The sequence below is a fragment of the Pelophylax lessonae genome, assembly GCF_965119305.1.
Source record: "Pelophylax lessonae genome assembly, chromosome: 5".
In the NCBI taxonomy this organism is placed as follows: domain Eukaryota; kingdom Metazoa; phylum Chordata; class Amphibia; order Anura; family Ranidae; genus Pelophylax; species Pelophylax lessonae.
Genome location: NC_138772.1, coordinates 320,384,646 through 320,402,191, shown reverse-complemented (window position 1 = coordinate 320,402,191; position 17,546 = coordinate 320,384,646). Strand labels below are relative to the sequence as shown.

Here is a 17,546-nt window from a genome sequence, read left to right as displayed (position 1 = left end):
TAAAAGGAAAAAACATGTTTCAAGCAAACCAAAACATGATGGCCCAAGAATACCTTCAGGTTCACTCTCCCCAGGTTAAGTTCAGGGCATGAGAGTGAAAAGGTGATATACACAGCTGTAAAACAGATGTCAGGAGTAAAATACATTGCATGTGCTTCATTTATAAACAGCAGTTATTTATAACAACTTCATATGCTGAATGGGCTATTCTGGGGTTTCTTGACCTAATACATCTTGCATCATTGCATTAGAAAAATGTTTCTTACAATATTTTTTAATATCTTTTTAAAAGCGATCCAAAAAAAAGTCACTTTTTTAGTCAGATTTGTTAAAAACCATCACTACTACCATGAAAAGAAACGTAAAAAAAAGAAAAAAGAAAAAAAAAACCTATAACATCAGGTTTTATAGCATACATATTCATTTCCTACAAGTGTTTCTATTAGTGTGTGATTATTAAAGCGGAGTTCCACCCAAAAGTGGAACTTCTGCTTTAACCACTTTAAGACCGGAAGGATTTGCCCCCTTAATGACCAGGCCCTATTTTGCAATTCGGTAATGCGTTACTTTAACGGACAATTGTGTTGTCGTGCGAACACTGTACCCAAATAAAATTGATGTCCTTTTTTTCACACATATAGAGCTTTCTTTTGGTGGTATTTGATCACCTGTGCAATTTTTATTTTTTGCGCTCTAAACAAAAAAAAGAGCGACAATTTTGAAAAAAAATACAATATTTTTCACATTCTGCTATATGACATTCTCAAAAAAAAAAATGTAAAAATCTAAATTTTTTAACATTTTAGGCCAATTTGTTTTCTGCTACATATTTTTAGTAAAAAAAAAAAAAAATCGCAATAAGTGTATTTTGATTGGTTTGCACAAAAGTTATCGCGTCTACTAACTATGGGAAAGATTTATGTCGTTTTTATTGTTATTTTTTTTTTTACTAGTAATGGCGGCGATCTGCGATTTTGTGCTGGACTGCGACATTGCGGCAGACAGATCGGACCCCTAACTGACATTTTTGACACTTTTGGGGGTACCAGTGACATTACTACAGTAATCAGTGCTATAAATATGCACTGTTACTGTAATAATGACACTGGCAGGGTAGGTGTTAACCCTGTGGGTGATTAAGGGGTTAAATGTGAACCTAGGGGAGTGATTCTAACTATGGGGGGGGGGTGGCTTCTGAAATTACCATAGAGACATGTGATCCTATATAGAAGGATCACATGGGCTCTATGACCATTCCAGGGAGAAGAACGGTCGGCTGTGTTTACAACAGCCGACCGTTCTTCTCTCTCAGCGGGGAGAGATCGCGGGTGTCAGGCGGCAATCAGAGCCTCCTGACGCACGCATCGGCTTCCCCGCTGACGATCAGGGGCGGGAGCGTGCTGCCGGTGGCGTGCGCTCTCCCCCTAGCTGCCACCAAGCGAGCAAAGTTTCCATACGTTGTTTTGCCTGTACGAGCCACCCTGCCGCCGTATATATATATATATATATATATATATATTAAGCGGTCGGCAAGTGGTTAAGGACTCCTTACCCCCCTTACATGCCACATTTGGCATGTCATTTTTTGGGAGGGAGGAGCGGGTACCTAGTTTAGTTCTCCTCTCCCCCTCTCTCCCTGCAATCTTCTGGTAAACGTCAGAGGTCCCAGAAGATTGCCCGGCCATTGATGCGCAGTGCGCACCCGGCTGTGAAGCCACAAGCTGTCACAGCCGGATACCCACACTAGTGATGCCGGCACTGGAGAGAGCCGGGGTAGAGAACCGAAGGTTTGGGCGACCGCATCGCTGGATCGTGGGACAGGTGGATGGGTGTTTATTAACAGTCAGCAGCTACACTTTTTGTAGAGGCTGACTTTTAATAAACACAAAGATGGCTGGAACTCCGCTTTAATTAATTCACAACCATTCTAAAGTCTGTAACAGTTTGGGCCCATTTTTATGCACAATGCATTATTTACCCTGAATTTAGAAAGATTTACACTCCCTATTTTCCCCTGTTCTACCCCAATGGAACAAGTACATGGAGTATTTTGTGCCATGTTGCTATGAGATTCCTAAGCCTAGCTATGAAGTTGGCCTGGGTGCCAAGCTCCCTGTAAATCACAACATTCCCCTACCACTCCGCAGTCATCGGACAACAAAGCTAGGAAGGAGACAAGCGCTTCATAACAGCCACTTGTCTCAGCTTGGAGCACTTACCTGCAAACAGCATTGGCAAGAGGAATGCAGAGGGAGAGGGGCATGACAGCATCCCATCCTGTTGCATTCGATATACCGTCACTTGTGATGGCTTAGGAAGCACCTCGCAACATGGGACAAAGTTAATTAATGTACAATGTCCCACTAGGGACAAAACAGTGAAAGTGGCTGAGCACTTGCCAGAGGGGAGGAGCCAGGAGCACCAGTGGGGAACCCAGAAAGAGAAGGTTCAGGTTCAGGGCAGGTAAGTATGAAACTATTATAAAAAAAAAAAAAAAAAAAGCATTTACAATCGCTTTGAACCCAAAACCAAAAATGTAATATATTGCAGCTTACCAGTCATTGGATATGGTTGCTGCATTTGTTTTCTCTTTTAGGCTTGGGGATCGAAATTCTATCTATGGCCATTCTGCTTGACAAAAGTTGATCTGTGGGAACGTTAGAAAATTGCAACCTCAGCTACTAATGAGTGTATTCTGATAGCGGAGGAGTCCTGCTATCAGAATACAATGGCACAGCGAGGAGAATTCTTCCATCTACCTTGCTTGTGTCGGTGGAGGAATTAGTTTGTTTATATATTAAAAAAAAGGACGACTAATCTATAGGCAGCCTAAAGTATTGTGTCAGTGAAAATACATCATGCATTTAGGTCTCTTTAGTCCCGGTTCACACATATGTGATGCGGGAACCCTGCAAATCCATTGCGGGTTCCCGCATCGCACTCGACTCACAGGCAGTTCACACTGCCATATGCGAATCGCTGGGAATGTCAATACAGAGTTAACGACAACCCCAGATCATTTCGCATATTGCAGTGCGAACTGACAGTTCGGACAAGAATCAGATCGCATAGGCGTGAACACCTATGCAATCGGATTCTGGTTCGGACCCAAAAAAGGGTCCTGTGCGAGTTTGGTCCGAATGTGATGCAAATTCAGCCATACGATCTGTATGGCTGAATTCACATCGCACAGACATCACATGTGATTTTCAGTGCAGTGCGCTGCGAATCACATGCGAGTCTGTCATTGCAGATGTGTGAACTGGCTCTTAGTCTGCATTTGAGATCAGTTTGAAACACTTCGGAGATCTTTCAGGGTTTATTTACAGGTACATTTCACCTCCAGTGCCTTCGGACTTGAATTTGTCCTTTCAAGCTACATCAACCCTCTTCAAGCTATATTGCCATTCCCAATGACTTCTGCCAATGAAAGAGAAACAGTTCTGGTACGAACAAGCCAGACAATGGACCCCAAGTCACATTTATTACAAGAAGGCCATGCTGAGAAAAACAAGGCCTCTTCAAAGAACCTGTTGATACTTTGAAAACAACCACAAATGCGGTGGCGGCATTAGAGAAAACACTAGGTTCTATGTAGAGTGTGAAGCCAACAGTGTGTGAGCTGGAGCTGGATCCAAATAAAAAGATTACAGTCAACAGTCCTCAACTACATATCATGCAGCTCACATAACACCATCACATTCTATCTCCAGAAAAAGTCTCTGAAACAATGTTCTATTTCTGTCAGGGTTCCTATACACCACTTACAGTACTACTGGCATTGTGCTTAGGCCAATCATAGTTTATGCAATTTTCTTTCTTTCAATCATGGTTGAATGAAAGAAAATTGCTTATTCCCCCATCAACACAGTCCCTCCCCCCTGTGCTGGACGTTTCCTGGCCATCAGAATACAATGATCACTGCTATGTCCACAAGCATGGATTGTACGAAAAAAAATCTGACAGCCTGCTCATAGATGGATCAAAATTTGTTCAGTCCCTGCTGAAACAGCCAAATGTCAGTCCGTCTATGGCTGGCTTTACAAATCATGAGTCTGGCACAGACATTTTAATTTGCGTCTAGACAGCGAGTGAAGCTATTCCGAAGGAAAAGAAATGGCCACTGCCAAAAAGGATTATACCGTACTCCGGTTAGCACAAAGAAATTTGCACAGTGTGCAATTTCAATCTAAATCACATTAGCAGTTTTGCTTAAAGAGGCTGTAAACCTCAGAATTATTATTTTTTTTTTAAAACGAACACCTGTAAGACAAACACATAATGAGCTAGTATGCATCGCATACTAGCTCATTATGAAATACTTACCTTAGCACGAAGCCCCAAAGTGCCGACCGCTCACCTCTCTCATGGGTGACCTGTTGCGTCGCCCTTCTTCCGGGTTGCGGCATCCGGCCATCTGATTGGCTGGAGCCGCAATGACGTCACTCCCGTGCATGCGCGTGGGAACCGCCGGTCATGGCACGGGGCTCTGAAGGAACGCTACGAGCGGCCGTTCCTTCAGAGCGCATGCGCCAGTGATGTCACTGGCTGCATGCAAAGTAAATATCTCCTAAACGGTACATGTTTAGGAGATATTTACAGTACCTATAGGTAAGCCTTAATATAGGCTTACCTATAGGTATAAGTTGCAGAGGAGGGTTTACTTCCTCTTTAACTAACTACACAGGGCTAACGTGCAAATTTTCTCACTATCCCGCAGTTCTTCTTTAAATCTGGCTGAAATGCAGCCACCAGACCGAAGGATTGGTAACCTCGCCACCTGTAAAAACAATCAAGCAGCTGAACTGCCGCTATGATTGTTTTTACCGAGCAGGAAATCGGCAGCAGAAAAAAAAGATATCTGAGTGATGCCTGTAGCTGCAAGCATCATACAGATATCTCCACTGAAAGCCCTGGACGTCATATGACGTTCAGCAGCATGGAAGGGGTTACCTGGTTCCAGACCACCCATCGCAGTTTTACTGTGGCAGGCTGGCTCTCCTGCGTGAATCGACGTAGCTCTATGTCGGTCGCACACAGGGTGCTGGGGGGCGAGTGCGCGCCGCTCCTGCCCCCACTAGGCAGCGATAACTTTTGCACAAACCAATCAAATTACGCTTATTGTGATTTTTTTTACCAAAATATGTAGCAGAATAAAAAATGGCCTAAAAGGATGAAAAAAATGTGATTTTTTTTGAGGAATGTTATATAGCAGAATGTGAAAAATATAATTTTTTTTCCAGAAATGTCGCTCTTTTTTTGTTATAACGCAAAAAAAAATAAAAAATCGCACCGGTGATCAAATACAACCAAAAGAAAGCTCTATTTGTGGGGAAAAAAGGACATCAATTTTATTTATCTGGTGGAACGCAGTGCGTTCCGGGACGCCATTACCCCGCTTGATATTTTCTTCCACATTGTGAGTACCCTGCTTTTCATTAAATAAATAAAAGATTAGTTTAACAGTATCACACTATCGAGTCCTTTCTTCTGCCCTGTATATACTACTGCTGAGTGGCCGGCCTTCACCTTCGGATCTGGTACATACTAACATCCCCATTGAAGTGGACCCTAAAGATCCCCCCTTTTCTGCTTCGGTGACACCCGGGACTCCCAGGGACGGCCTCCATTACCACTAGGAGTGAAGGGAAGGAGTCCAGACTACAGTTTAATACCCACCCGTTACCCCTGTGTGGGGTGACTACTTCTGGTTAGTAGGCTATTTACTAGTGGGATCCCCCTGCACCTCGCCAGTTGCCCACCACGGGGTCCCCTGCAACCTGTCTTGATTTATCCACGGATCCCTTTTTATTTTTATTTTAGTTCACCAATTCCTGCTGGATCTTCCTGTGTTACTTGGACTACTTCTTATTACTAATATTGGCCATTAGGACTTTTTTGAACTTTAAAGTAGTCCCCAATTTATTTATTGACTTTTTTGCACCATATCGGCACCTTTTTTGCACTTTATTGCACAATATTGGCACCTTTAGCACTTTATTCACAGAATTGTCATTGGCCGTGATCTTCCCTAAGTACAATTTATTTATTGCACATGATATAGCACTATTTGTCACTTGGCACCTTATATTGCTTATATTATTTATCCAATTTTATATATACCATTGATTGCACCTTTCACCACTGGGATTTATTACCATTTTAGTATATGCTGATTGTATTATTATTATTTATTCCTGCTTTTATATGTGATTTTATTTATTTATTCATATAATCTGCATAGACTGTCACTGAGACAGACCCTTTTATGCACATATAACACGCAGCGATTCATAAGTCAATATTTTATTTAGGCAGCGCCAATTACCCACATTTATAACCTCTTTTACAAAGTCACTTGATTGTAGCTTAGGGTGGGCTGCAGCCTTTAACATCTTTGATATATCCGTTAGATACCCATAGCGCGGATCTTACTTTTCACATCAATTTTATTTGGCTACAGCGTCGCACAACTGCGCAATTGTCCATTAAAATAACGCAGTGCCGAATCGCAAAAAATGGCCTGGTCATTAAGGGGGCAAATCCTTCCGGTCCAGAAGTGGTTAAGCAGCGCCATGCATGTCGCTACACCTATGAGCTTGTCAACACGCTGCAATGTTTTTTTCTAGTTCAAATACTCTTGATTAAACTTTTATTTTTTCCCTTTTTACACAACACATACATACAATTCATTGAAAAAAACAAAAAACAAAACACTTGTCTCCAGTTAGGATCTAATGGTGTCCAAACTATGGCCCTCCAACTGTTCAGGAACTACAATTCCCATCATGCCTAGGTATGTCTGTGAATGTCAGAGATTTACAATGCCTCATGGGACGTGTAGTTACGCAACAGCTGGAGGGCCGTAGTTTGGACATCCCTTAGACATTCTATTAACATGCAGTGAATACTTAAATATTTATAAACACTAATTTACCCATAAATACACACATACATACAAATATATATACACACATACATACATACATACCTTCTACAACCCTAATAACTTAGGCTGCAATGTTCAAATACTGTTTTTGTAACTTTGATCAAAAAAGAAAAAAAAAAATCATAAAAAAAAAAAGCAAAAAACAAAAGCACCACCCTCACAAAAAGCACACCTGTGGGCGTGGCATTACACATACCAAAACGCAAACCCACTAGTGTAAATGGACCCTAAGTCCTGGGAATCTGAAGTGGTTCTGATGCCTTCTAGGACACACAGATTCGCATGTCAGTTGAAAAAAACATTGCTTCCTATGAAGGCTGTTTATATAGACGCAGTGCGATTTTTGGTGCAGTTAAAAAAAAAAAAAAGGACCTGTGTGAGTTTAGTGCGGAGCAGCGCGATTTTGAACTCTATAGCCTGTGAGAATCACATCTTAAAAGCACAAATTGCACTGCAAAATCAAACTGCACTGGCACTACCAGACTGCAGGTAAATTCGCACCACATCAGTGCGGACCCGAGCTTAAACTCAGTTACAGAATCTGATGGAAAATTTGTAATTGGTGAACAAAGAATAAATTAAAGACTCATTCAACCCAAAATGTGTAATTTCGTTTAGGCAGATGCTAAAAACATAACCCACCTGACAGCTTAATGTGTTTTTCAAAGATTTAATTGGTGAAGTTTCTGTGTTTCCTATGTCAAATTTCATATAGAGAATGCAATAGGAGGTGCTGTAAACCACAAAACGCACAACTTGACATAAATATATATAGGAATTAAGGCACATAAGAATCTCACCAGACTCCACCTATAACTACAAAATGACTTTTGGGTGAAGTTGCTTACATATATAATACTGACTGATATAAAAAACAATGGATAACACTTTGAGAACAGTCCATCACATACCTCACAGTTGAGTGGTTATCTATTAGGTACCAGGTGGCAGAAAACTTTTCACTGTTGAAGTCGCCACTCTTTCCAGTAAATAATGCCTCAATATCCTGGTGTGGAATCTTGCCTCTGCAAAAATACAAATAAGAGCATTCATTTTTAAAATGTGTATAAACTTAAACAAAAACTCATCTGTCAAAAAAAAAAATTTCTAGAATTGCAATTTTACTTACAAAAAAAAAAAAAAAGAGGAGATGCTGTAAATAGATAAGCCAACCTGAAATACAGACAATAGTTTCCTCTGTCTGTTTAGCTTCCTGGCAGTCAGGCAGCGTTTGCAGTGTTCATGCATGCTGTCTCCCAGTTCCTTGTGTATACCAGTAGTCAGTCTATAGAAAATATGTATAATGGCTTTCTAGGCACATGTACCAAATCAGCCATTACCCTCCGTGGCAAGATCAGGGCGCCAAGCTGCATCACAAAGCATACTTTACATGTCTACTTAAAATACTGTAGATCACGTGTCAAACACAAGGTCCGAAGGCCAAATCCAGCCCTCCAGGCCATATCATGTGGCCCTCGCACCCAGGGCTTTTTTTCAGCTGAAAAGTGGCTCTCGCACTCCGCTTCTTGCTCCCCAACATCAATTGTAAACACAGAAGCCTTCTGTGTTTACAAGGACAGCTTTCCTCACTGTGGCTCTTACAGATCCCTGCCTGCCCTGTACTTACAGCGGGGGGGGGGGCAAGGGAGACACAGATGCAGGTGCTGGACCTGTGTGGGATGGGGTATCATATCTTAAGCTGCACTGTGATCTCCATCTGTGCCTGCAAGTGAGAGGTGGAGCTGCCTACACTGCTAGGACGTACTATAACTGGGCCGGGTAGGTGAGATGTGAGGAAGCTTTTGGGTGGGGGTGGGGGGGGGGGGGTAGATGAGGGCTGTACAGAGGTGGGGATGTGGAAGAGTGATACATAGGTCAGAGCAGAGAAGGGTTGGAAAGTGAGATGCGGACAGCCTGTGAAAGAGTTAATTCCTGCACACTGTGCACACCCCTAAACCCTGCACTCTGTATGTAGCGCACTCATCAACCCTGCACTCTGAATAAAAACAAGGGAGAATTGCGACTTTGCATTAAACTGCGGGTGCAATCCAGGGAATTTGGATAAATGGGTAATATCACATGTATGATTAATGTATCCATGTGTAAAGTCATAGCACAAAAATACATATAAAATATTGCATTTAATTCATGAAAAAACATGACATACAATATGGTAATAATAATAATAAAGTAACAATTTATCACATATAATACATGAATATCAACGCATGGTACATAGCATAACATGTGAGGTAAAATCCCAAAAATATTTGAGGTTTACTATAGCATTTTCTAAAATAGACCCAGGGATGGACAATGGCTTGTCGATATCCTAGGTTTAAATGATTGTAGGCATATGTGTGAACGACTAAGTGATTCTAAATAAATATAAAGATATAAAACCAATAAATATATGAATTAATTAAATACAGTATCATATATCCAATGGGTGTAGGAAGTGATGAAAATGAAATGTAAGTTAATAAAAAAATCACAATAAATATGAATCACAATAAAATAGAATATTTTGACATATATGTGCCTTTAGTGCAAAATAGTGCAAAAATAAAATCCAAGTAAAAAGTTCATATGTGACTTGGGTGAATATACAAATAAGACTTGAGTGCCAATAAAGGAAAGTGCAAGTGCTCTGTGCTGGGTCCTCCAATAGTCCAAATGCTGGTACTTGTGGTGTCAACTGTGAGGAATAATAGGGGGTAGGGCTGGGCGATAAATCGATTTAATCGATTTATCGATTTTTTAGTTTGAAACGATTTTTTTTTCAAACTCGAGTTTTTTCTACAATTGTTTTTTTCGCCGAACTCCCCTGTAACGGACCACCGCCGTGCCTGGATGTGACGTCAGCTGCGGGCGGTGCATCTGTACAGGGGCTGCGCTGTGATAGGTACAGAGAACTCCCCGGCCTGGATGTGACGTCAGCTGCCGGGAGAGGAAGCGGGCGGTGCGTCTGTACAGGCCAGGGGCTGTGATAGGATAGGTACCTATCCTATCACAGCCCCTCGCCTGTACAGACGCACCGCCCGCTTCCTCTCCCGGCAGCTGACGTCACATCCAGGCCGGGGAGTTCTCTGTACCTATCACAGCGCGCTGCAACCCCTCATACCCAGTACATAGGTATGGCAGCTCTCCAGTACACTGTCCACTGTTCTCTTGTGTGCGCTTCCGGCTCTCCCCCTCATCCCCTATTTGTTCCCCATCCTTTTTGGTTACACTGTGCTTTTTGGGTTGTTGCTCAATTTCCAGTCCAACGAGGCATTCATATGCACCTCCTCCTTGTTGGCGTGCCACCATGTCTATTGCCACCATACAAGCATGAAGCAGTGGTTCTCCCTTTTCTCCAGTTTGATCAGTCCCCACTGCCAAAACTTTGCCACTTTCTCGATCAACCACAACAGCGCCAACACCCTTCCCTCCTCCACAGCCTGGTTCAACTGTGCAGCTTCCACAGCCCTGCACATGTAACTGCCAATTCTTAACTTCTCCTCATCAGACACTCCTCCTCCATGACTGCCTTGCTCCAGGTTGACGGTCTTAGGCTTCGCATGGTAGGTGCTAGGCCAAATTCCTGCCCACACTTGCTGCTCCTTACAATTCCTTGCTGCACGCGATGGGACTGAAACCACAAATGGTTCTCGGCTCCCAATCCAGTTAAGTCGATAGGGTCACAGACGCACCACCCGCAGCTGACGTCACATCCAGGCGCGGCGGTGGTCCGTTACTGGGGAGTTCGGTTCCTGTGCGTCGGACTAGGAGCTGTCTGGAGCCCCAGGGTGTGTGTAGTTACGCGGGGGCTGGCTGCACAAGGCGGAAAAAGGCGAAAAAAACAATTGTACAAAAAACTCGAGTTTGAAAAAAAAAAATCGTTTCAAACTAAAAAAGGTGACCGGTTACTGGGGAGTTCTGTTCTCTGTACCTATCACAGCGCAGCCCCTGTACAGACGCACCGCCCGCAGCTGACGTCACATCCAGGTGCGGCGGTGGTCCACCAGAGTCAGACACACATATACAGCGCTTCTCCTTCTCCTCAGTCCTCCCTCCAGACTCTGCAGCCATTTTTTAAGTGCATTGGAAAAAAAAATCGAAAATCGAATCCAAACTCGAATTTTTCTTTAAAAATCGAAGATTTTTTTTTTAGGCAAAATCGCCCAGCCCTAATAGGGGGGTTCACTCACCAGAAGTAGTGGGTCTTAGGTACCGTATGGTATTAAGACCTAATGAGCCTTATGGCCGCCTGGGCCAGGTAGGTTACTGCTGGGCTTTGTAGCCCCGTAACGATCCGGAATCCCTCTCCTGGATGGCCTGGATCCTCAGGGTCTGATCAGGGCAGAGAATAAAAAAGCTCCAAATAGTGCAGTACCGTTAAAATATTCTTTAATAAAGTTTGCGGGTTCACAGTACATAAAAATCATAAAAAATCGGGAGAAATGTCAGCCAAAACGGTGCCTACGAGTGGAGAACGGTGAGTAACGGCTTGCGTTCCACCCAGGCTCCCGTGACGTGTGCAGCGTGCGTTCCACTTTACTCGCGTTTCGTCAATGCGTATGACGTCTTCAGAGGTGACCTCCAAGGGACCACCAGACAGAGATGAGGGGGGTGCCTAACGGGAAGGAGGGGAACCCGGGGGTCCGATAGTACCATGGAGGGGCCCATGTCCACCCCGAAACCCTCCAGGGGGAGAGGGGGGAACAACTACTTACCATACCAGCAAAACACTGCTAAGGGACACCCCCACCGTGCTGGCAGGACCACCTGGTCATCAGTAACAGAGCACCAATCGATCCTGCAGAAGAGAGGGAGAGGACCCGACTCACCACCCCACAGAACAGGCAGCGGCAGCATCAGGATAATCTGCACTACACGTGCGGCGTCCAGGGAATGAAAAGACCCAGGAGTCAGCACTAGGAGATAAGGAGGGACTCCCACAGTCAAAATCGCTGCCCAGAAAGGCTCAACTGTCATGGCCGCAGCTATTTTCAATGCTGGACTACCGTAAAATGGCCACCGGACTACACATACATGGCCGCTACGCATTACAGCATACAGGCTACAAGAAAATGGCGGCACCCCAAGGAGGGATCCCTAGGCCTCAGAAACAGGCACAGACAAGGAGAGGGGCCCTGGCAGGACCCCCCACCAGGTACAGCCCCCCCCGACATCCGGTCACCAGTGGCGCACCCCCCCGCCATCGCCAGTTCAGTACCCAGCCCTAAGAGGTAGGCCAGACCACCCCACAACCCCAGCATAGGTGGAGGGGGCAGATGGGGGGCTAGATGCCCCAAAAGGGACCACCAGACAGAGATGAGGGAGGTGCCTAATGGGAAGGAGGGGAACCCGGGGGTCCAATTGTCCCATGGAGGGGCCCATGTCCAGCCCAAAACCCTCCAGGGGGAGAGGGGGGAACAACTACTTACCATACCATGAACCAGGCATGCACCGCTGCAGACAGACAGAACCTCCACTCCATCGAAATGGGGGGTTGTCAGCCAGGAGGACTGCTGCGAGGCAGGCCAAAATCCGGTCATATGCAACCTCGCGAGGCATTTAAGTCGCAGGCCAGCCCCCGTCCGGGGGGCTATGTCGCAAACTGGCCGAGCGAGGAGCTGAAGTTTGCAGGCGCTCACTGGCCAGACTGAGGCTCTAGATTATCCAGCCCATTGCCCAATCTGGCAGTTGATCGTAGATCTCGCAGGGAAAAAATTGAAAAAAATCTATCTAAAAGGAAAAAAATTTACCAGGACCAAAGATCTCAGCAAGGAACTAGGTCCTTACTCCTGACTAGGCAGAAAAAACCTAGTACCTATAGCAGAGAGGGGGAGTATACCCCCTGGGACTGCCCATAGGTGTAGTCAGTCTTTTTTTCTGCCTAGTGTCCTACTCCTGTAGGAGGCAGTATAAACCAATGGTTAAGAAGATCAGGAGCTGTGTCCGTCTATAAACGAAAGAGAAATTTCATTTTTGGGGAGTTACTACCTAAGAGAAAGCACATTTAAAGGGATACAGACTCTGTCATTTTCCTCATTAGAGCCTTGACACTGCAGCATCTGACTGATAATTATAAAACCACTCCCATTAGAATCACTTATAACATGGACACAGACAAACAATTAGCTATTGCTTCACAATAACAAAGGGCAGAAATCTGTAAAACAGTTTGTTAAAATCCCTGCAATGTACATAAAGCAGCCAGAAGTGGAATTACTCTTTAAATGTACATTTAAATCAGAAAGGCTTTATACATGTAGGTTTACTTTACAAATTTGAAAAGAAAACCATGTAATGGAAAAGTCACATTGAACTATTTTTATGTATTTATTTTTTAAATAATGAAAATTTTGAAAACGCCAAACAAATTGTGAGTACTTCATAATTATATAATAAATACAATAGCAGGTTTTCAATAGAGTGTGCTAAGCAAACAGTTACAATGCAGTAGTGACATTTTGGTAAATATGCAAAGAGAAACAAAAGAACATTGTGTTAAAAAATGTAAAGTACATTTTCTCAAGCATTATAAAGTGCACAATATATGTAGACACCTCTAGATTTCTATACTTTACTATGTATATTTCTATACATACGGACTCCGGCAGCAGATCCGCCTGCTCAGTGGGGAATCTGTCCTCTGATCCCAAATATGTAGAGTGGACACAGCTTGCTGTCCTGACAGTCGGATGGAAACGGATCGCCTGTCTGTTTCCATCCATCTATCATCTGGTCCGATCTGCCAGACAGATGGGGAACGGATGCCCTATCAGTCTGTTTTTAACGGACAGGTTAATGTCGGATGTCACCAGGTATCAATGGACACACATCCATTGACATCTGCAGCTTCATAGAGGGCAATGGTAGGAGCACCAGACTTCAGCAATGGTGATCATCAACAGTGACGTGAAGTCTTTAGCGGAGGCTGATAAGCAGGAGGTGGTAGGTGAAGTCCAGTTGAACTCCAGCCAAAATGTGTTATGAGTAGCAGCTTACAGTAAGTCGAGCTTGTTTGGATATCGCTGTACGGGAAGAGGAACGCCTTGGGCTTTCATAAGATTTGGGCGCTTTGGATCTCTGTTATGGGGATCATTCATCCGGTAAGAGGCAGTGTGAACAGGGTGTCTGGTGGTGGCTTTCCGGATTTACAGTTTGGCACCTTTCTGGCAGTTTGGGACACTTTACAGACTCTCTTCACTTCAGTCACTTTAAGATGTTTTTAGGAGCAGCGCCACAATGTTTTATGTATATATGCATATAAGCATTTAATATGATTTTACATTGAAAAACAATACAAAAGCTGTAGAGTGGATCCCCCAACCCAAGACCTTCTCTTGTCCTCCTCAGATCTAAACTATTGTAGTATTGCCACAGCAAATTATTTGGAATAACTTAGGCCAGGCTATGGACATTCAAGTGTTTAAGGTGGTTGTAAAGGCTTAAGGTTTTTTAACCGTCATGCATTCTATGCATAAAGGTAAAAAAAACCTTCTGTGTGCAGCAGTGACCCCAGCCCCCCTAAAACTTACCTGAGCCCCATCTCTAGCCAACGATGTGCACAAGAGCCTCGGCTCTCCCGGGTCTCTATCTCCTCATTGTCTGAGACAGCAGCGGTAGCCATTGGCTCCCACTACTGTCAATCACAGCCAGTTAGTTAATGGGGAGAGAGTGGGGGTGGGCCGAGGGGGCAGGGACATGAAGAGCCCAGGCTTGGGAGCCAGCCTGCTTGGGTGCCCCCATAGCAAGCTTCTTGTTATTGGGGCACTAGGCAGGAGGGAGAGCCCTGGAGCGCCGGCAGGGGATCCAATAAGAGGAGGATCCGAGCTTCTCTGTGAAAAACCATTCCACAGAACAGGTAAATATAACATGTTTGTTATTTTTATAAAACGAAATGAGCCTTTAATATCACTATAAATAGTCTTAACAAGCAGTAAAAAAATACTTTAACACAAGCCCTCACTGGCCTCTGTAGCTGCAGCCACTGTGGTTGTTCGGCTTTTTCTTCCAGGCAGCTTAGCTCTCCCTCTTTTCTCCTCCCAGCAGTGGTTCAGCAATCTGCCAGCCTTCTAATATCCAATGTAAAAATTGAGCAGGTGTCTCAGGGCACAGGGCAAGCTGAGCTGCTGAAAAAAATTGAAAGTGCTCTCTGTGAGCAAATTGCTCCAATGAATTGTGTCTTTATCTCCGTCAGCCCGGCCACGTCATTCATTCAGAGAGCTCTGTGAATAGGAAACTACAAATCCCCACTGCCTTTGCAGCTGTTGGCTTGTAGTTCTCAATGAACTACCACGGCACTGTTGAGCACTGTGGTAGTTCACTCATTCTTCCCGTCAGTTATTATCTGCTTGCCCATAAGAGGTACAAGCACACAGATACACTGAAAGTGTGCAGGAGTCCTGCATGGCAACAGCAATCTGCTGATCGCGGATACAATGCTTTACAGGCTCCCAAAAGAAAAAATAGTAACCTGCAAAAAAATTAGGGATGCACCGATCCGATATTCCCATCCCTTACTAGGTGCAGTAGTAGAATGGGATGGGAGCCGCAACTTCCTGTATAGGTCCGGTTCACAGGCGTGATATCAGATTGCACTCCGCCTGTGAATGGAGGAGCCGTATACGTGAAGCAGCGGCTTTGCTCTGTACTGCAGCCGCTTGCTTTGTGTGTACCTCCGGATCGGTTCCGGTATCGGTATCGGCGATTTCACAACGCTAGATATCGGTATCGGGTCCAAAAAAGTCGGATCGGTGCATCCCTAAAGAAAATGTGCATTTCTTATTTTTTAGTTAAAAGGTGAACTTATCCTTGAAATTTGTTTCAACAGAAGTACTAAAAAACAAAAGCCATGAATTTTATGGTTAAAACCTTAATGGATAGAAAAAATAATGAGTTGGATTTTGCAACAAAATTAATTTCAACTGGATTTTAAAAAGATTCACATAGATACATCTGTATATTCACATCAAATTATATTTTTCATCCATGTGCGTAAAGGGTGCAACAAGTAGCACTACCCTTCATAATGCTGCCTAAATAAATGAAACCTGATGGAAGCAATATATGCAGACAGAAGAACTCCGGCCTCTCTGCTTCTTATCCTATCTTGGGAACTGCAGCAAGAGGAAAGTAATGTGGATTACAGTCTAGATGAGTCTGGCTGAGATCATACACAAGAGAGCAGGCCTCCCACATATACATGTTTTCATAGCTCACTGCTGACATGTTCCTTGCTGAGAACTTTTAACACACTACGAAGAATGGACTCACAGCAAGACGCAATTCTGGTGGGACTTACTCAACCAGCTCAAGTAATAAGTGAAGACAAAACAAAGATCACATTAACTCCTGAAAGTCAGCTGCAAATCTCATTAAAGAAGGTAATGACAGAAGTAATATGGTGCCATTTGATGAACTAGAACAGCAGCCTTTATTACGCCTACTTTGATGTCAATTCTGCCCCTGTAACTTTCATTTACACAGTAAAAGTTCCTGCTTGCTAAAGTGAATCTATAGCTTCAAACACTTCTACTTCTCAAAAAATTTGACATGCAATAAAAACGTCAATAGAACTGCTTACATGACATCCATCTCTGAAAATGACAGCATAGTTACATAATTGGTAAGGTTGAATAAAGACACCAGTCCATTAAGTTCAATGTACGTGTGCGTTTATGTCAATAATAAATGCCACATCGCTGTGTGTTACAATCGTTAAGATGCCCATCTAGTCGTTTTTTGAAACTATCAACACCTCCTGCTGATACCACTGCTTGTTGAAGGGAGTTCCACATCCTTACCCCTCTGACAGTAAAGAACCCTCTACACAGTTTAAACTGCTTCTCTTCCAGTTTTAATGAATGGCAGTGTGCCTTTTTAAGCTCCCTCCCACTGAAAAATTTTCCCCTATGCTAGAATCACCATTTAAGTGGAGTTTTCACTAAAAATACCCCCAGGACAGTCAGGGCTAGTGCATTCCACAATGGAAAGCCTCTGTACTGTCCCGGGTCGCACTTAACTTTTAGAAGAAATACTTAACTTGAAAATTTCTTCTCCAGTGCTGCCATCTTAGGTGTGGGCAGCTGAAGCCAGCGCGTCCTCTTCTGCGTCCTCTTCGTTCCCACAATGCACTGCACCGGCCCCCCTCATCACTACCGGGGCAGGCGTGTCATCCCTGCACAGCTTCTGGGCATGCCCAGAAGCTGTTTAGCAGGGAATGACGCGCCTGCCCCGAAACTGACAAGCGGGGCCGGTGCAGGCGCATTGATTCCTGGGAGCGATGACGTTCAGCTCCCAGGAATCAATGCAAGCAGGAAGTGATGACGCGGGCCGTGGCCGCAGAGGGAGGAAGTGAAAGAAAGGTAAGTATATTTTCTTCAATAACAAGGTAAGTAAACAAAAAAAAAAATTGGGACTATCCATTTCTTTTACAGGTGACACAGAGCAAGCGGATGGCCCAAATTTATTTTTGAGGCCTGAACTCCGCTTTAAGGTACTTGTATATCCCTATCAAATCTCCTCTCCAGAGAGAATAAGTTTAATGCTTGCAGTCATTCCTCATAACTGAGGTCCTTCAGTCCATTTATTAGCTTTGTTG

General features: G+C 43.9%; 1 protein-coding gene across 2 annotated transcripts in view; it reads right to left on the bottom strand.

Annotated features, from left to right (window-relative positions):
* Positions 1-17,546, bottom strand: part of EXOC2 (exocyst complex component 2) — a 366,356-nt gene that overhangs the window by 279,817 nt on the left and 68,993 nt on the right. For both annotated transcript variants that reach the window (XM_082258649.1, XM_082258650.1), the window contains exon 4: positions 7,861-7,974. In XM_082258649.1, coding sequence (XP_082114775.1) covers positions 7,861-7,974 — 114 coding nt within the window. The remainder of the gene's footprint in view (positions 1-7,860; positions 7,975-17,546) is intronic.